At 34.9% G+C, this 21,107-nt stretch overlaps 1 protein-coding gene across 3 annotated transcripts in view; it reads right to left on the bottom strand.

Moving 5' to 3' along the window:
* Positions 1 to 21,107, bottom strand: part of Tsc1 (tuberous sclerosis 1 protein hamartin) — a 134,237-nt gene that overhangs the window by 29,908 nt on the left and 83,222 nt on the right. For all 3 annotated transcript variants that reach the window (XM_089253459.1, XM_089253458.1, XM_089253460.1), the window contains 3 exons: positions 16,756 to 16,922; positions 7,558 to 7,688; positions 4,847 to 4,943 (listed from right to left, as the gene is read on the bottom strand). In XM_089253459.1, the coding sequence (XP_089109585.1) occupies positions 4,847 to 4,943; positions 7,558 to 7,688; positions 16,756 to 16,922 (395 nt within the window). The remainder of the gene's footprint in view (positions 1 to 4,846; positions 4,944 to 7,557; positions 7,689 to 16,755; positions 16,923 to 21,107) is intronic.

Below are 21,107 nucleotides of genomic sequence, written 5' to 3'. Positions count from 1 at the left end.
CAGAGGGTTGTTAGTAGATATCAAGAGGAACAAAAAATTCAATGGAACATAGTGTCGCAAACCACATTGAGAGGGTGAAAATTAAGAAACACGCATGCAGAGCAACAAAAAGTACAATAACTACAAAAAGATTTATTTGATTAATTATTACAAGAGGTTTGAAAGTGGCAGCTGCTGATGTCATTGCACAGTCTATGATGACGTAAAAACGATTCTCGGATATGCTTGAAGACACCAGGTATGCTTTTGATGCCGTCTGCATAATTTACATCGCCCACAGCACGTGATCCTACTCCAGCGCACGTGTTTCACAATGCTGCTTATGTCAGATATGGTGAGCGAACCCACAACGTATTCAGCAATCAACTGACATCCACCTTTTGTCTTCTCTGGATGCAGAGCCTGCATGTGTAACATATTGCCTTACAGGCTCACATGTTCCATTAACACTAAGTCACAAGATTTATTTTCGTATATTTCTTATTTATGCATGTCATGATATTCTATGTTGAAATATATATATATATATACTGAAATGAATTATTACCTTGTCTCACGGGCGGAGGTACCTGCAGGCTTCCGCTCCTTCATCATAATAATTCCATGATCTCAAATTATCATAACCATGTAAACAATATGGGGAGAGTCTGATCAACTTCCTCCATCTTGTTGAGACTGTTGACACCAAAACGTAATAGTGTTCTAAGTAAATTAACTCTATATGTCTGTATGCAAATCCACTAAGTGACGTCATCAATTTCTAAGTGTGCTGAATGCCTGCCATACGCCGATTAGTCCAAGAAAAAACCTGTTCATTTTAACTATAGTTTTGCAAGACACCACATCATCGCATTCCTTCTTCATTTATCCAGCTTTGCTAATGAGTGGCTTCACGTGTTGAGCAGGGAGGCTCTTCACGATAATCTACTAACGTGTTATGATGTTGTGCTAGTTGTTAACATGTGTGACTAATTTTTCTTTGTGCTTCTAACTACTTCAGCTGATCCGGGTAGTCGTTGATTACTAATGATGATTTTTCTCATTTAGTTCTTCAAGGAGTTCGTGTATTTCTAGTCAGAAAAAGTTTTCAATGTGAGTGATACTTATCGTAATGTGATTTATGTCCGCATATTGGCGGTATGGCATTCCATGATTTTCAATGGAGCTTACAATGAACAGTGATGGCCATCATCTTCCTCATGTGGCAAAATCATCATCTGGGTGTCGTCTTCCCGTCTACTAACTTCCAATGTCTCTGTGAGCCACATCTTGATGTGCTGATTCATGAATCATGATTTTCCCACTAATAGCATGAGCCACTTCATGGATGTGCTGTGACTCGTGGATCGTAATCTTTCCGCTAATAGCATGTGCTTTGTCATTGATGTGCTGATTAACAAACTGTGATCATGAACTTCTGTCGTTCAGATTGCCTATCACTAATTGTCTGGATTCCCCAGAGAAGTCATCTTGATCTGTGTGGATTGTTGTCAACATAAACAGGTGAGATTTATTCATATCTTATAAATTGAGATCATGGCTAATTTTTGAATTAACAAATTGTAACTTAAAGGCACATACATCCAGGCCTTCAAAAATACACTCATGCCCATAAATTAAGGATAATTCAGAATCACACGGAAATCGAAATCTAAAGTAAAAATTTCACCTGTAGAATTATCACACACATCTGCAAAACTGATATGCAAATTTCAGGAAGCCACCAGATGATGCAGATAGTACGTCACAATGACGAGAGTGTAAGAGGGGGGTACATAAGGAATGGTGGCGAAGAAGTAAAATTGTTCACAAGAGTTCTGTAAGGCGCTCAGTGCCATAAGCGAATAGTTATAATGCAGAGGACGCATGTGGATGATTTTTTACGTAGTAGAATTATCGGTCGCCTGGAATGTGGGCGTACTCAGATGGATGTATCCGAGAAACTTGGAATTGCCCAAAGTGTCATCTCTAGGCTTTGGCAACGATTCCAAAATAACGGAAATGTCAGTAGACGTTACAGTACAGTTCGCCCCCGAGTTACAATGCCGAATGAAGACCGGTATTTGGCAGTAACTGCCAAAAGAAACAGACGGAGCACAGCATCCGACCTGTCTCGTCAGCTATCTGCAGCCACGGGTACCACAGTTTCAAGGCAAACCGTGTACAGACGTTTGGGAGATATTGGTCTATATGCTCGCAGGTCTGTCAGATGTGTTCCGCTCACGGCAACTCACTATCGGCAGCGATTAGCCTGGAGTAGAGAACACGCAATGTGGACATCGTCACAGTGGGCTTGTGTGGTGTTTTCCGACAAGTCCAGGTTTAGCTTGCAGTCTGATTCATGTCGGACTTTCATATGGAGAACACCAGGTACCCGTTACCACCAAGACAACATCATTGAACGACACCGTTACGGTGGTGCAGCATTGCTCGTTTGGGGTGGAATTATACTGGGTTCCAGAACAGATCTGCATGTTCAAACCGGAACCATGAAAGCCCAAATTTATTGGGACATCATTCTGGAACAACATGTACGTTTGTTTAGGGGTGCCATGGGCGCAGAATTTGTGTTTATGGATGACAACGCCCGTCCTCACCGAGCAAACATCGTAAACGAATGCCTTGAATCTGAGGATATAACCTGTATGGAATGGCCAGCATTCTCACCTGACTTGAATCCGATAGAGCATGTGTGGGACATGTTTGGCCGACGAGTTGCAGCCCGTCAACCACCTCCTACATGTGTACCGGAACTTCGGAGAGCATTGCTTGCTGAGTGGAGTGATCTTCCCCAAGATCAGATCGATAATTTGATACTCAGCATGCCTAGGCGTTGTACGGACTGTATTTCATCGCATGGGAGACATACAATGTATTAACCATTATACCAACCATGTAATAGTAAGTTTTTGTAAAGGAGATATTTTTTACAATTGCTCCAGGGAGCAAAAATCATAGTTTTTATGAATGGTATCATACACCATCGTTTTTGTTCTTTATCTTTTGTTTAATAAATGGGCTTTATGAATAAGTAACGTTTGTTTTGTTTCTGAACCTTTATTTGCCGGAGCTGGCATTATCCTCAATTTATGGACATGAGTGTAGAAAGAATGAGGAGAAAAAATAACTTTCATTCATAGGATTACAATAAAGCTTTGCAATGATGAGAAAGAGGTAAAAAAACAGGGAGCTGGAATGAATTTCTTCCATTTGCATTTTGACGAGATATCTCATCCGTGATTTTTAAGGGTCTGAGTGAGTAACCGTATATTGGACAATCATTTTATTGTACATAGTACTACATTTTAGAATCTTATAAATAACATTTTTTGAACTGGATCCTCAATTTATGGACATGAGTGTAAATTAGTAAACTACAATAAATCAACACCACCGATCGCAGTACTATGGCTTAAATTCATTACGAGCAGGAATTTAAAGAAAATTTGAATACACCAATCGGATAGCTCCATTTCGCAAGCAGCCAAACAGGTTGTTGCAAAAGACTTACACGCAGATGCTTTGCTTCATTCTTGCCACGATTTTTAACTTGGGCAGACGTATCGTTTTCCTGTTTTGCCGAGCAACTGAGATTGAAGATTTGGTACTCAATCCAAGTGGGAAACTTGGTCTGCGTGATACTCTTATCCTCTGAAGATGACACCCATAGTGTCGAAATGCATTATGAATTTTTCAGTATTTCCTGGTATTTACCTTATTCATTGACGATTTTTTTGAGTATTATTAGGCAAAGTCATTTACTCTTCCATATAAGACATCAAAGCAAATACAAAGGGTACCAGATTAGCCATCATGCCATGAAAATCGGTGGACACCAGCTTTTTGAATGTTAGTCTGGTCCATTCCCTGTATGTCAGGAAAGGCGAGGTTCAATAAGGATCACACGATATATTCAGAGGATCCCCAAAGCAGAATGTGCCAAAATCTGCGATGTACGTCGCAGAACAATTATCTACTGCAGAACAATTTGGAAGAATTTAAGAAAAAGTGCAAAAAAACACTATTGCATGTATGGGAATTTTTACCGCAGAACATTTCCAGTCAGGATGGCTCGTCGCAGAACAGTGCTAAACATTCTGCTTTGGGGCAGAGGATTAATAGAAATCTATATAAAATACTCAATAAATATGCCAACAGGAATAAAATAATAGTTTCCACTGTAGCAAATTAGTTCAGAAATTTGATAATGGAAATTAGACATTCATTTATTGCTCTTACTTAATTATCACCAGTTTGATACAAAATAGCGATGGTTTTTTGCCATGTTAATAAGATAGAGAACATTATGCTGTTGATTTAGTATTACAATAACATGTTTTACAGCGCAATTCTTGAATTTCTCACTCTTATTCAAATGAAATATATGGTTAAGAATGCAAAAATATTTCATAGTCTACTTATTTTTCATTTATATCATCTAATCTATGGGAATGAATATTCTGGGGATCGAACATTTGCAATATACCGTTCGAAGATTTGTGGTAAAAAAGCAGACATAAAGCTAAAACTATGTGAAAAGGATACTAAAATGCAGAGAACAGACAGGGTTCAAATTAAACAATTCAATCGATTCTTAGAGTTTAGATATTTAAGAATTTTCCAGGATTTGTGACGTGAATTTCCCGTCATGCCAAGAAAATATGGGTAGTCACGACATGGTTGGGTCTCTCTCGCTGTTTCCCAGAATGGGGGAAATGCAGTAATTGTATGAGACTGGGAGGGGGGCATGGGTAAAAAAGGTCAAGAAACACTAATATAATGCTACAGAATAAAAATTTTCATTTGAATCAAACAAGAAAGAAAAGTGAAAAGTATAACACCTAACCTCTCTGATTTTATCAATTTCTTGCTTCTGAACAACCAACATACTCTGCAGCTCTTTGTTTGCGTAACATATGTTTTCATTTTCCAAAAGAAGCTTTCTGAAATCAGTATAAAAATATGTTACCCTGATTTGATACACTATATCCAAAAAGTCAACAGACTCTTGTTTTTTTCAGTATAACTTTCGTAGCACATGGTATAATGAAACAATTTTTTTTCACAGAAAATGAAAAAAAAACAAAAAAACATTCCTTTAATAATATAAACAACATTAATAAAATTATAAAAAATTTATTTCTCATCATTAATTTGTTGAAAGTTTATGGAAACCAGTGAATACACATGTATATCCTGACAAAGCTTGAAATCTTTATGTACATGGCAAGACGGAATAAGGTGAGAGAGAGTAAGGAGAGACGGAAAAAGGTGCCAATGCTCTTGGCATCTTATAAGAAAAAGATGCCAAGAGCATTGCCGCTTTCTATGGACGACGCCAACAAAATTTTGAAAATGAAGTTGCAAGGTAAGCTAATATTAAAGAAATTTCAGACTTAAATCATTGCAAAAGAATTATTTATTGCGTTTTAGCTATTAAGATGCTTTACAATCTAAAAGCAAGACCACAATAAACAATTTCACATAATGATAGCAGATAAAAAGAATGGCATCTAAATAGGTAGTGCTGGTTTGTAGCAAAGTTTGCGCTTATGATTTGAATGTGTATCAAAAAATACTGTTAAAAAAGACAAATTAAAGAAATTGGTTTTATGGTGCATGTGGGAAATGACACACATATATTATTCCTCTCAAAGCACTACATAAGTAATACTTTAGAGTTTACTGGCACAAGTACAGGGTGGGCAAAAAAGTCTGTAGAACTTTAAAAATTCATAAAAACCGGGAAAATAACCGAAATAAAAAACAGTTTGCAGGGTCATTTTTTGAATATGTTTACATTGGATGAACGCAGGTGTCGAGGAGATATGATCCAAGTGTTCAAAATTTTCAATGGGATGGATAACATGGACCATGAACTTTTAGTACACCCCCAATCGACTGTTTTCACAAGGGGACACCAGTATCGATTGGTGAGGTTATGGTGTCGAAAGGAATTTTTCTCTAATGGGGTTGTTAATAAATGGAATAGCTTACCCCCGGAGGTAGTAAATTGTAACACAATTAACGCATTTAATAAGAAATACGATAACATGTTTGGGTAAATCGAGAAGCTATCCATACTTAGCATAAGACAACCATAAGTATTCTTTATGGGCATTGTATAATATTTTATCATGTGTATATATTGTTTACAATTTTTGTTAATTGCATTTTTAATTGGGTTGCTATATTTTTGAAATATATGACATCCATATTTTTATAGGCATCTTTTTCTCAGCCACCTCGTTGGGCATTTTGCCTGTTGTGGCGTTGTATTTGTATAAATCTTATTTTGCTACCAGAGAACCTACTGCAGAGAACAGAAATTTATTTTCTTAGAATCGAACTATCTGAACATGCTTGTGCATATTCACAACTCAATAGGCTTAGATATCAGTAAAATAGACAGAATGGGAAGAACTGAAAAAAAAATTGGTATTCTGCAGAGTTCATTATCCATGATTTTGATTATGTTTGACCCAATGTTTTCCGATGAAACAAGTATAAAGTATAAAAAAAAATATTTCCAATTATACAAGATGTTACTAACATTTTTATTCTCTAACTTTTCAATATTTTATTTACTTTAATTTCTATTTGCTAAAAAATGCTGTGTAAAAAATACTTTCAATTTTATTAGAAGCTGGTCTTACAGTGGAGTCAATGGCAATCTCATTCATTTCCAGTCAGAGCTGAGAAACCTGTCTCATTTTCTCTCTGTCTACTGAAAACATTTGCTGCAGATGTGAATGAAATGTCCAAAAATATAGTTGAACCTCAATATCTGAAATGCCATGGTCCAAACAAAAATCAAAATCAAATGTCATTTCACTTTCAAATGTCATAAGTTTGTCATTTCACCATGCCTCTTCTATTTTTTTTACTTTTGTTTTGATGGTGTGGTGTGGTAGTGGTGAATTCATGTTTAATCCACAGTCAATAAGCAACACTAAAATTCTTTGGAACAGTGAGTAAATATTGTCACTTTTTCATGTCTTTTCACATTTGCTTTGATCAATAGTCAGCAATTTTGGAAGCCTGTGCACTCTCTGACACCTTCATTGTGCAATCTTACATGACACTATCACTGTTTTTTTTTTCAATAATATCAGGGTAGTCACCTCAACTAAGAACCTAACAATTATTCTTCACCTCAAATAAGAATTGCCAATTAAAATTTATTAGTCTAAAATTAGTTTTCAATGATGCAAAGCTCATGTTGACTTCATTTTATTCAGCTTTGATCTGTAAAGCTTTACAATATTTTTCAGTTAATTTTTTTTCCTCAGAGTCACTTACACAATACACCACAAATTGCTTAGTGCAAACTTTTTGTGACATGTTTTGAAGAGTGATACTTTTGGTTGCACTGATCTAAAAGCAACTGTCTTATCTGCTCATTGAGATTTACCTTACTTATATCAAATGACTCTTTTAAAAACCCTAAGCTTTTAATTACTAATAACTATTCTTTTCTAACAAGCAACACATGTGGTAAAATTTTCTTTCTTAAAGTAACAATGAGATAGATAATTAATGAATTTTTCACCTTACCGAATATTATTTTCAGCTTCATCATGTTTTTTCTTCAGATCCTGCTGTAGTAAGATGAATGAGGAAGACTGCTCTTTTAGTTCCTTTTTAAGATCATCATTCTCTTTTTCAAGCAACAAAACATGATCCTTCTAGTTTTAATAGAAAATTATATAAGAGATGCATATAAGAACTAGAAAAAGTTATATAAAAGCTGAACAAGAATAAAACTATCAATAAAAAAATACAACAGAAAGAAATAGCAGATAACCTGTATCCGATTTATTTATGCATATCCTAATTTTTCTGAACAAATTATCAGAGGTTTTTGGACAGTTAAGATACGTAAAAAGGGTTTTTTTCCCTGGGGGTCTATTATGCGCACGTCGTTAGTGATGTCACGCCCTTAACGCAAATTCTCAACGAGCCTCATAACGCAAATCTCAGCAACCATCGTCAAAAACTTGATTTTTCTCAGCAACCTGCGGTATGTCGTTATCTATTTTAGGAAAAACTCCCTGGTCCGAGAGTTGCGTTAGCTCCGAAAGGGATGGACCAATCAGATAATTTTCTCCGCTGCTGATAATCATGATCAATATCAACGAGTGCTGCGGCACGTGCGTTATTATCAGGGTTTGTAAAAAAAACCGGTTTTTTGAAAAAAAACTAAAAAACCGGGTTTTTTGGTTTAAACCAGGTTTTTTTGGTTTAAACCGGTTTTTTGTTTCATTAAAAACAACATTAAAAACAATGAAATTTCTGAAAAATCATTCCCACTTCCAATAATTAACTAAAATAAAATGTTTATTAATGTAATTAACACTATTCCCATGCTAATTAATCAATAAATATTTATTAATTTTAACAAAAACCAACTTTTGCAATTTCATTATTTTTTGCTTAACTCAATGGATTACTGTGTGTTTGAAAATTCTTTTAATGTTATTATTAACCATATAGTATATAAAGGTTTTTCTCCAGTTACTTTCAGGAAACTTAATTAGGAAGCTATTTTGCAAAAAGTAATAAAAATTAGGTGAATATAATGTCTTTAATGAAGCATAAATAATGCAGATTAATAAGCAATGATTTACGATATACAGGGTGATTATAACTAAGGTTCTGATTTCAAAACACTGTAAAAAAAGAATGATTGTCTGAATGACTTGAAAATTGACATGAATATTCCTGAATAAATGCAATTTTATTTGGTAAAGGGGAAAAAATACTTAAAAATGTAAAATTAATGACATCATCCAACATGTGGGAAATTTGCTCCCAGAATGGAAATACTAGCCAGTCATGGCAAAATGATAACTTAATTATAGCATTTCACGATTTCATAATTCATGGAAACATCACAAAAAACGAAGTAATTGAACAAATAACTACAACTTACTTAAAAAATGTTAAATATGTTGTCCACTGCGTGTTCTGGCTATGAGGTTGAAAGCACAAAAATTCTTGTTCGACAACAGAATCAATTATGCCATGGTCATAATGTGGATGTGCTTGCAATTCAGCTTTATTAAACCAAAAACGCGCCCTTCCCCATCCCGTTAATATTCCTGAGGAACTTCTAACATATAGGGAATGTGCTGGAGATTGCAATTCACCAAAGTTTGCAATCTGACCACTGTTTATAACATTTTGAGGTACCCCGACAGCCAGAAGTTGCAAGGGTTAAGGTGCATCCTGTCAAAATGAGTCTTCAGCAGCTGCTTTGCTGGTATTGCAATGTGCATCTTGATAGACGTTCTATCCACACACTGATGCTGTGGAAGTGCTGAAATGATGTGGTTGCACAAAATAGATTATACTGCTGGCCAAGTACAGCATCATCTACTTGCACATTTTGCACTTTTTTCTTTTGCAAAAGAAACTTCCATTGCTTCAGGAGTATCCATGCAAATTTTCAAATCATTCTGATCAGTACTTATTGTATAGTTTTGGAATCAAAACTTAAATCATAATCACCTTGTATATAGCTGATTATTTTTCATAAATCTGTTATTACTATACAGTAGAACCTTGATTAACTGGGCTTAACAGTGTGTGTGTGAAAGTATAAAAAAAACTATTGAATATATATATATATATTCTGCCCACTTTTATGAGACTTTTTGAAAAAACCACTTATAAAATCTTATGTCATTTAAAGATATACCATCAGAATGTACCCCAAGGATATAAAATGTGGTAAAAATGAAACCTTTTGCTAATAATGAACCAATATGATATTTTTCAAGGGAAAAAAATGATATTTAGGCAACTTTTATTTGATTTTTTGAAAAAAACCAAGGTTTAAACCAAACAACCCTGGTTATTATTATTTTATGTATTTGTGCGCGTTTGTGTGTGTTGGTTGTCCCTGATTTCCTAAGCTAAATTTTTTTTTAATTCATCCGGATTCTTTTTATTTTCATCAAATATTCCAGAAAAAGGTAGGCTATGCACGCACATGATACTGGCGAGGAGAAATTTTCTAAATTATTACGTTTAAAAAATGATTTTCTATTGAAGTTCGATGATATGAATTTCCAAAACGACTATCAAAAATATCATCATATATTACCATGTTTTTAACACATTTATCTACCGTCTTGATATTAAGTTAAAATCAAGAACAAGTAACCTTTTATTTACATCATTAATTAGAAAATTGGTTTCCTTGTTTCACACATGAAAATGAAGTGCCACCAAATTTACACTGTTGTTGACATCTTTTTTATACTCCGATCAGAAAATGCACTCGAGGATTAGAAAAAATTTATTTGTTGATTAATAAAATTTACTTTGATTTTTTATAGTGTACTTAGTGCGCAGAGTATAGTGTGTGTGTGTGTAATGGTGTTTACTGCATTACACTTCTGTGTACTGCACAGAAAGTAGCAATACTTAATTGATATTACAAAATATCAATGTTATTAAACGAATTAAGAAGGGGAAAATCTGGAGACATTTAAATATATATTGACGTCGATTTTGAACGAGATGTAAAAAAAATATTGAGCGAATTTCAAAATGTCTTGTAAACATCGCAATAGAGAGATTTACCAGTTAAATAATATTCTTATATTGAGATGAGTTTAAGATTAGAATAAAGGCATTTCCATGCAAGATTTAAAAAAAAAAAACGTTTTGTAGAGTGATTTATCTTTGTACCGAGTATAATAATTTATAACGATTTACCACTATGAATAATTTTTTCCAATCAGTATGTGTACAGATAACATTTTAAACGATAATGCTGTCTCTGAATCATGTTACTAAATTAGGGAACGTAATTCAGAGAATTATTATTCATTATAATGAACAACTTGAGAAATTAATAATGAATGAATAATTTCCAATTCTAACTAATTTGTCTCCGTTGCTCTCACCATCGAAAAATGTACGCGCGAGCGGCCATGTTTATTTCCGTAACGCAAACATAACGAGTGGTCTCCGGTTTTCGTTAGTTAACGTTTCACGTAGCGATGACTATAATGAAAATCGCTAGTAACGATGTGAGAAAAATCAACCTTTAGCGATGGTGACATAAATCTATCCCACAATGCATTGCAAACCCCAAACACGTTTGAAACGCAGGCATAACGACATGCGCGTAATAGACCCCCTAGTTTTGCTAACATTTTTTTTCAAAATAAAATGATTTTCCTTCTGAATAATTTCACTGTATAAGGATCAAATTGTATTCCAGGTACAAAAGCAGGTTTTATATGAAAATATATTTTTAAAAAAATGGCATAGGTTGTGTACGGAAAGCAAGTTTTTAATTTGAATATGTCATGCTAATAGAAAAAGTTCAAAGAAGTTCAGTGATACCACAACTAACGAATATTTTTTTTGGGCTGTATTTCTATACTAGCTAACAAATGTTTTGGTGGATATAGATTCACTCACTAACCTAACACAACCCAGATGTCATCTGAATTTTTGCACAATCTCATCATCAGAATTACTGTTACTCGAGCTTGATTAATTTATGTCCATCTCAGAATATCACTTTTTAGATTTACCTCAAAGTCACTTTCAGAAAGCTTTTGAACCATTTCATGTAAAATAAATGATTCAAATAACAGAAGAATGTATTAAAAAAAGCATAGACTTGAAAGTTTTTGGTGCACATGGTAAAGTCCTTAGCATCAAACTGAATATTCTGGCCATTCTAAAAGCCCCTTTACACATATGCTTCTACATGTGCGATAGCTGTAAACAAATTCACAGACGTGCCAACTTTAGAATTCCAGAAATCCGGAGATTCTCCCGAGGGAGTCCCCCCCACCGGCAATCATAGACTCAATCAAAAAAAAAATTTCACACAATTTTTTTTTCGAAACAAACTTTTTTTTAATCAATTAAGAAAAAGTTCCACCCCCCCCCCCCCAAGGCAGGTTCTGCATTGCCCCTGAGCAGAATATAATTCCATGTCAGCCTTTCATACCGAGCAAGTGCGCTAATATACTGGAAATATTCTCCAGAAAATACGAGCCCGGTTTGATTCCCGGAGGGGACAAATCACTTTTCTTTCCAAATATCAGTTTCAGAATAACATCTCAGTATATTTCAGGACGAAAAAATACCATCTCTTCATAAGTGTTTCCTTTCGTGGATGCTATCAGTGATTGATAATCTTGGGTATATGAACTCTTAAAAGCTTTATATTTAACTTTATATAGCTTAAAGTTTTATATTTTGTTTATGAAGATATATTTAATCGGAGGAGAAACAATTAAAAAACTTCAAAATGCAAAGCTGCTGACAAAAAAAATTTGTGTTTACCGCACGGCTTAAAGGAATACAATAACGATTATACAGGAATTTCAGTAACCAAGGTCATGCCCCTGATAAATGACTGCTGATAAACGCTGCGTAAACAAAGTTACGTCATTGCCCCCCCCCCCCAGTTGCTTAAATGCAACTACCAAGACATTTTTATGGCTGCTCAACGGAAATGACCACAGGGCTGTCCTCTATAGGTATTTTCCCTAACGACGACGGCAGCCATTGACATCACAACAACGTGAAAACTTGCGTAAAATCTAATTTTCTGCCGAAATCCAGAGAAAATTTGAGAAAATCCAGAAAAATCCAGTCTCCTGCCTAAATCCGGGGAGTTGGCAGGCCTGAATTCAGAACTGCCGTCAAGAGTGTGTATGTAAAGGCAAAAAAAAGTGTGCAGCTAGGAATGCACACTGATGAACACAAAATCATATGTCTAAAGACAAACCAGCCTTATGGGCAAAACTGAGGAGAATCCCTCGTTCACAGCATCATCTTCCTTCATTTTATCACTCAACAAAAAAAAAATTGAACAAAATACATATTTTTTTTCAGTGATTTATCTCTTGCACTTATTTTTTCGGAGTCTCTATTCCACAATTTTCTCTTTTTTTTTTTACTGCAATAATTTTTTGTAAAGAAATAATAAATTAATTTTAAGTACCATAATTATGTTTGTTGGATTATTGTAATAATTAATTTTTCAACTTTTTCCTTTTTCAACTGACCTTAGATTTTTTTTAAATAACTTCACAAGTTTTCATTTACTCGCAGTGGAAAAATTTTAAATATTTTTACTTATTCTTTCTTAGGGTATTCTTTTTCTTTTTTAAAAAAAAATACTTGATTCTTTTCAAATAAAAAATATTTTGAAGAAAGAAAAATTTCAGAATTTAAAATAAATGATAGAAATATGAATATAAATCCATAATTAATGTAAAATAATATATGAATTTATAAAAAAAACAATTAGAAAGAGAAATAATTTCTGAATTCTTCGCTCACTTACGGACTGAAAGGCTGAAATTATTTCGGCAAAAGTTATGAAACTTTTTTTCAAGATATTGATTTCTCAAGTCCTCCAGAAAAAATACCTAGTACAAAAGTTTAATGACTTCCAACGACTCCAAATAAGTCTACATACAATCACAGGATACATGTTACCATAAAGCCAGGTTTTCCTAGAAGTGGGTTGTTTGGGAGCCAGAGCGTGCCGACCGAGTTGAAGAAAAAAACAGTGATCAGAAGTTCATTTTGAACTCTAAAAGTTGCAAGAAAAAAAAACCCAATCATTTATGATCATGAAAAAAATAAATAAAACGGCCAACAAATAACAACTGGCAAAACACTGGGTTTTTTTTCAAGGACTAGCAGAATTCTTAAAAAAATTCCTTTTTAAGGCCTTGAAAATGAATTTTTTTTTCAAGGACCGCACGAACCATGAGAATATAAAAAAAATTCAAAAAAATCAATGAGGAATATTCATTGAAAAATTAATTAATTTTCTCTAGCATTCTTTGGGAAAGAAAGGTACATGGCAGAGGGGTGGGGGCTTCCAGTTTCCAATTCTAAAAAATTACAAGTAACCTTGTGCCTACTATAAAATCCCAATACTGAGAAAATGATACAGAGCCTGAAGCAAAAAAAAGTCCCTCTTTTCTCTTCCATTTTATGAGCCTGTTTGGGAAACACCACAGATGAACACGAGATAAGATCTGAAAAGAAACATCGTTTTAAGTAGAAAGAGTGGTGTAGATACTCTCCTAGAAAGCACCCTGCTTTTTTGTGATTTCTTTGATTAATTTTACTTTCCCATCCACATCACAATGACAGGCTATTTCACAATTGTAAGTAGAGAGGCCAAAAATGTGAAGAAAACAGCAGTATTTCCAGATAAAGATCAGTACGGGATGAAAATGTACAGCTGGACAAGGGTCCGAAACAACAACCCCCCTTTAGGGAAAAAAGAGCGATTCAGGAATTTTTCACTTACTTTTTTTTTTAAAGTGGTAGCAATCTTTTTCTGTGGCCATATCCCCATTTCTGTTGTACCCCTGTGGGGATACTTCGGAGAGAGCTACACTTTTTAAGGAGGTTAGAGCCAATGGTCTTTGATGGTCACAAATCAACACTGTCAAAATTTTTATCATGACTTGTGATTGCGTGGGAAAACAAGTCAAAGCCTCTGAGGCCTAATAGTCCAGGGGGGAAAATTGGGGACTTGAAGATTCAAAAACAAAATCTGGACAAATTCTCTAGTTGTTATTTTGTGCAAAAAATGTATGAATAATTATTTTTATCAAAGGGATGCGTAAAAATTTGATCAGCCTAGTTATGAACTAGGATTTTCCCCGCCCCTGCAACATTAAAATTTGATTATTTGATCATTTTTGTCACACCACATTCATTTTCTGCCCACGAGGGCTAATTCGACCGGGACCTACAATTTATTGCCCATTGCAAACAGCAGGCTTGTTTTTTATACTCATCGAGAGGTGGGTGCGTTAGCCCCTTGATCTCCTTGCATTTTTATGCTGCGGTCAAGTCTCCATTTTTTGTTGTACCCGTGTCAGGAAAGTTTTCTGACAAGGACGAACCGGGTATCGAACTCGCGAAACACCTCTAAACATCCTTTGGTACTTTAGGCGAGTACATTAAAATTTGATAATTCTATAACGGTGTTCTTTGTTCCCACCTAAAACCGTCGCCCCCAAATACTGACACCTGGGGCAGTTGCCCCCACCCCCTCTAGTTCCTGCTCTGGTGGCAAGTCTATGTGGAATTGAAGCTATAGAAAAGGTAAGACATGTACCTTTTTTTTGCTATCTGAATTTTTTTGCCAGAGGTAAAAACACCATGTGACAAAAGGGAAATTTTACAGGAAAGTCGTTCAACTCTCCAGTTTTAGGTGCAAACTCTTTTTTAGTACAGCATGTCTCTCTATGGAGATCATTTGTGCTAATATATGTTATTTATTTTGAAAAGGATTTAGTGTCCCTATATCCATGTTTAGTGTGACGAAAGCACTGCAAATTAATAACGTTATTCCAATATTGACGAAAATGGACATAGTGCCATTTATCTCCAGTATACAGATTTAAAATATTCAAAGAAAAAGTAAAAAAAGGTAAAATCTTATTGATAACTGTAGGAAAATTAGGGAAAATTCTCCCGAAAAATTTTAAAATTTCTAACCTTGAAAAAACAATTTAAATCAATAGATGATGATTAAGAATTTCTTTTTGGAAGAAAATTTGATTTTTTCCATTTTTTATGAAATTCCCAATTTTTTGTGATTCCACCAGGCCTTGTTTTGTTTATATATGATGCTTAGAACTGATGTTATGTCCACTTAGAGTTGCATTTTTACATCAAGCAATCTGTGAATGAAAATTTTGAAGGCGTTTTATGAAGAATGTTATTTCTGGCATTTTACTTGAGCTTGAAACATGATTTCTAAAAATCTATTGACTGTATCTAAGCAAAATTTTAATACCATATTTTGCCATTTATTGTTAAAGGTTATAAACCAAAATCTAGGGTGTATTAAATGTATTTGTCTAATTGCAGTGTTTTATATACATAATATGTAAAGTAATATTTCAAAAGAATAATTGAGGCCAAAGATAAACATCATATAAATGAGAAAGTATTATAAATTAGAGTCCTATAAACGAATTTCCACTTTAAATACGTGATTTCCTGAATTCTTGGGAAATACAATTTGCTGTTCCCTAAGGCTCCAAAATGTCAGGAATTTGGAAACCCTAGATGGAACCAGTCTTGAACCCACAAAACCTCTGAAAGTTCTTGGGTGCATCAGGCCATGTCACGAGTTTTGGAGGTGCTGTCTTTAAAATGCATGCGAGAAACTAGCAATAACTGAATATTTATGAGTAATTTTTCAATGGGCGAGATTCTTGCTGGCTGCTTATTGATCATAGCAAATTTTCTACAAGAGAATGAAAATCTCAGCAACCAGAGCCCCAGATCTATCTGCCTTCCATATGTTACAGCACTTCTCAAATGTTCATTATTTGCTTTTCTTTTACTACACACTTGTAGAACTTGCTAAGATAAATCAAACAACACCTCACATAACATGATAGCATGACAGGATTCAAAGTTATATCATTTTTTGTCATATGACAAGACAGTTTCAGTGCTTTTCGATGATGTCATATACGAGATAGACTTTTGTTACTAGCTACATTGTTGTCTTTGCAATGAGATAGTGAAAGCTGTCTTCACACATGTTGTCTGGGGGAAGGGGATCTGAAGAAGTTATTCTGATTCAAAATAATTTTTCTATAAAATATATCAAAATTATATTTTCATCAGACTCAACTTTTTAAACTGGTATCCTGACTTATAAGATGTTTTTGAGTAAAAAAATGTTTTATAGTAAATTGTAAATTAAAAAATGTCACAAACCAATGCAACTATGTACTCTTCCTGCACTTGAGCTCCTTTAGCTTTTCCAAGTAAACGCCTGTTTCGTTCACTGTGTATCTCTCTACGATGACGTTCGAACAACAATTGATTATGTAACATAATAATCTGAGCTTGAAGCATGGTTACTTCATCTTCTGGTGCTTTTCCTGTGAAATAAATAGATAAAAAATAAGTTGGAAAAAACTGTTTTATGTTATCTTTCAGTCAGTTAATAAAAGATTAAGAAAAAAAAGTGTTGAAGAAACTAGCTATAGACACGTTTACTAATTACATTAAAAAACTTTTTGAAAAATACTGTGGAACCCTCCACAATAGACACTTCCCATAAGGGTACGTCAACACTCATATACAAAGTAACAGAACACGTCCACGCTCATATGCAAAATCGTGCAACATGATTTGTCGAGCAACAAGTCGCAGAACACAAGCAATTTGTTACGCAACTTTGTATATAAGTGTGGACATACCCTTAGCAGACACCTTCAGTCAACATAAATTTTTTTTTATCCAGTGGAATAAGGCTTCAATGCATTTCACTATGTAATATAAGCAACACTTTCAGCTAGTTGGTTTTTTGGGTTTCAAATGTTTCAATAAATCAATCTATATCATTTCCTTTCTTGATTGACTTTTCATTTATTTAAAACATCTTAGCTCTTTCAATAATATCTTCCGATTTAAATTTGAAGCAAATGAGATTCTCTCTTTTCTCTCAGCACACACTTTCTCTGACACTTATCTTCCCTATTCACAGGAGCAAAGATTTCATATAAATCCTTGCGAAGCGATTTCCTGGTATAATGATTTTATTTTTTCGCTCTCTGATGGTCCACCACTCTGATCTGTTGCCATTTAACTGCCACATATTTTCACACCTGAATATTGGAGTTATGTCAGATTTGTGTTGGTTAAACTTAACAATATGCTTATGTGTGTGACCGGCATTTAGCATGTTTTGTGTTCAGTAGGTGGTGCCATCTATCTAGGGCTACAACTATATACTTTCTCAAATGGGGCAAGCATGCATTTTGGACCCCCTGTGTAATGTAGAAGAAGCATTTATAAAGGGTAAATTCTGTGCCCCCTCTAGTCCACAGCCCGGGACATTAAACCTACCTGCTTCCCTCCCTCCCCCGTAGTTGCAGCCCTGCATCTATCATCCAAATTGGTAATGTGTGGATTTGAAATTTAATGTATACATATTTGCATTGTAGGTTTGTGGGATTATTGCGGCAACCAGAGCTTTTTCAAAGGAATAGCCAACTCAAAATTGGAAAACCTTAGAAAATCGTATTTTTAGCCGAGTACCACAGCCGAGTACCCCAAGAAAATGAAAAATATTTTTGTACAAAATTAAAATATTGGAGAAAATACAGTCTTGTGTACTATGTTAATTTAAAATTATTTTTAAGTGTTAGTGACCCACAATTTCTGTGGAAAAAACCCTTTTGCCCCTCCAAAAGCTGATTCTCCGTACACATCAGTGATTTTTCAATGAGATGCGGTGACTACCACATAGCAGATAGATGACAAAACTGGATATTCAAGGTAGAGTATTTACAGATTCACATGTTTTTTTTCTAAACGATCTCGGAAAATGTTTTACACTTTGAACATGCGTTCCAAATCCTTTACAATTTCTTAAAAAATGCACATTCAGTGAATTTACACACCATATAGACCACTGTCTTTGAATGCCGGCAGATAGCCACAAAAGTACCGTAATTTCCAATACATAACAGGAGGGGAGAAAATCCGCAGGGGAATAGAAACTCAGAAATTCTCTTTGAAAATTCTGTACACTGCCCCTCATTAAGGGGAAACAACTAAATATCTTCAACAACCCACATGTATATCAATACAATACAGTATACAAAGTACTAAAACCACTTTTTCAAGGTTGCGCGATCATGATAGACTGTGAAAAGGAGGAAGAAAAAAAAGAAAGGGGAAAAAAATTGGGGAGGTCATTTTCCTCTCTCTGTTTTTCATCTTGGAACTAGGAAGGAACATGTCCCAGAGGACGTGTGAACCGAATTTTTAAGCATCCTTTTCCAAAATTTCGGGTATTTGATACGCTATAACACATCAATGGCATCTCTGACATGTCTTACAAATAACACAGAGAACTGACTAACCTAGTTTGACAAGTTCAAAATAGCCCCATTAAAGTAGACCTACAGTTTAGGAAAAGAAGTCCAAAATTCTTTTGCTTCAGAGCTGAGATTTACTTTTGTTTTTTTTTGCCACTAAATCTTGAAAACATTTTAAAGACAGTAATTGAACAGCATCACATTCTTCTTGCTGTTCTAACCACTTCATAGCCGTCTGAAGGCAGTGAAAGCTTTCTCACTGGATGGTCTTTTTCATGCACGGTCATCGTCACTAGGCTCTTCCTCATCGTTAAGGGTCGTTGATGACACTGGCAATGATTTCATTGCCCGTCAATACTTGATAGCCAAGGTCATTGTCATCACATTCGAGCCACTCTTGAATGCTTTCCTGGTCATATTTTTCAAATCCTGAAGATTTTTTAATCAGCCCAGCCAGTTCTGATACAAATTGGCTGTTTGGTGGCTCTCGAGATGCAGTGATAGACTCATCTGATGGAAGAAGCTTATTCCAGGAGGGGGAAAGCACTATTGGCAACTAGCAGAACTTCTACATGGCACGTGCAAATTTTAATTTTCAGACTGGAATGCTTTGGGTTAACCAATGTTTTGATTGATAGGTATTCAGATTATCGATGCTCTACTGCATGGTTTCTCGAACTTTTCATTCCATCGCCCCCTTCTTAAGAAATTTTTTACCCCTCATCGCCCCCCAACTCAAGTGAACTCATAGGATCCCATGTTAAATCCATAGCTTCTATTGCTCCCTGGATCATTCCATCGCCCACCAGGGGGCGATACTGCCCACTTTGGGAAACACTGCTCTACTGTAATATAATTATGCCATAAATAAACATACAATGCCATAAAAAACAACCTTATCAACCATATACAATACATAGTTCATATATATAATGCATCATTCATACATAGTTCATAATGTTTACAAATTAACTCACTTCAAATGATGAGAGAAAGGAAGACTATCGTTTAGGGTGATTTGCAGACTCTGTTGTTTGCTACTTATTCTTTTAGTGCGACTTTGAAAAAGAAGCTATTCAATGACACTTGCTTTTGCATCCTTTTTAGTATTTGCTGGAAATGGGAAATTGTATATTGTCATTGAACAGCTTTATTGTTCACAATGGTATAGCACTATTCCGGTGATTCTTTTCTACAAAATTTTACACAGATTCTCACATTCTATGCATCTCTCTACCTTCATTTGAAAAGTGAGGGACTTCTCCTCCCATCTCTCTTCCTCAGATGTGATACCCTTCGTAAACCATTGCTGTTGCATGCAAAGGAGATCCATCAGTTCATTTTCTGTCAACTCCTAGCCATGTTCTATCACTAGTTCTTGAATGTCATCCTTATGCCCCTCCAGTACCACAGCCTTTCATAATGACACAATCTCTTCAACAAATGTGAGCTCCTATTCATGAGATAGCATTACTGAATATGACTCTGAGAGGCTATCAGCCAGAAATTTTGTTCGGGGGGGGGGGGGACCCACTTTCATTTTGGGGGGGCAAAGGGATAGAACAACAAATTTGGCCATCTTTTTCCCCTATTTTTGGACATTTTCTCACATTTCGGGGGACCAGAACCTCAAGTTCCCCCTTGCTAAGACCTTGCTATAAGCCCACAGTTTCTCCAAGTAGAATTTAAAATAACTTCAAGTGTACATGGGTGTGGTTACAATGCTACACCTAGTTTTGTATCATAAACAGTCACACTCACAAGTGTTAATTTTCGCGTGAGGGTGAAGCATACTGACTGGGGACTGTAAAGGAAAATATTACCCACTATTCCACAGTACATGCGTGGACGAAAGTGGAAAACCATCAGCTAAGTTGTGATAACATAAGAATAAATAAACAAAGTGCAAAATTTTTACTTATGTAAATTGCTCATTAACCAAAGTTCCACTTTATTATTTAATGCAAGACATGTGAATTAGTCTTATCAAAATGGAAGAGTTTTTAAATTTATTGGAACACATGAAATTCTGTTAAAGGTAAAATGATTTTCTTGTGTGATCCTGTGATCCTTTCAGTTTTGTATTTTCAAAGTTTGACTGCAGTAGTAATGAAGAAAATAAAACTAGATGCTTATGTATCAATGGATGTAGATGACATATCATATTCTTGCACATAATTTGGCAAGCTGAAAAGAAAAAGGGACACCAGTTTTTTTATTCGGAATAGTTGGTGATTT

Source organism: Pholcus phalangioides, unplaced genomic scaffold (genome assembly GCF_987345545.1).
Source record: "Pholcus phalangioides strain wild (caught in Gottingen) unplaced genomic scaffold, Ppha-v1.0 ptg000039l_1, whole genome shotgun sequence".
Lineage (NCBI taxonomy): Eukaryota > Metazoa > Arthropoda > Arachnida > Araneae > Pholcidae > Pholcus > Pholcus phalangioides.
Note: the sequence above shows the minus strand (reverse complement) of the source record. Positions and strands in the feature narration are given on the sequence as shown.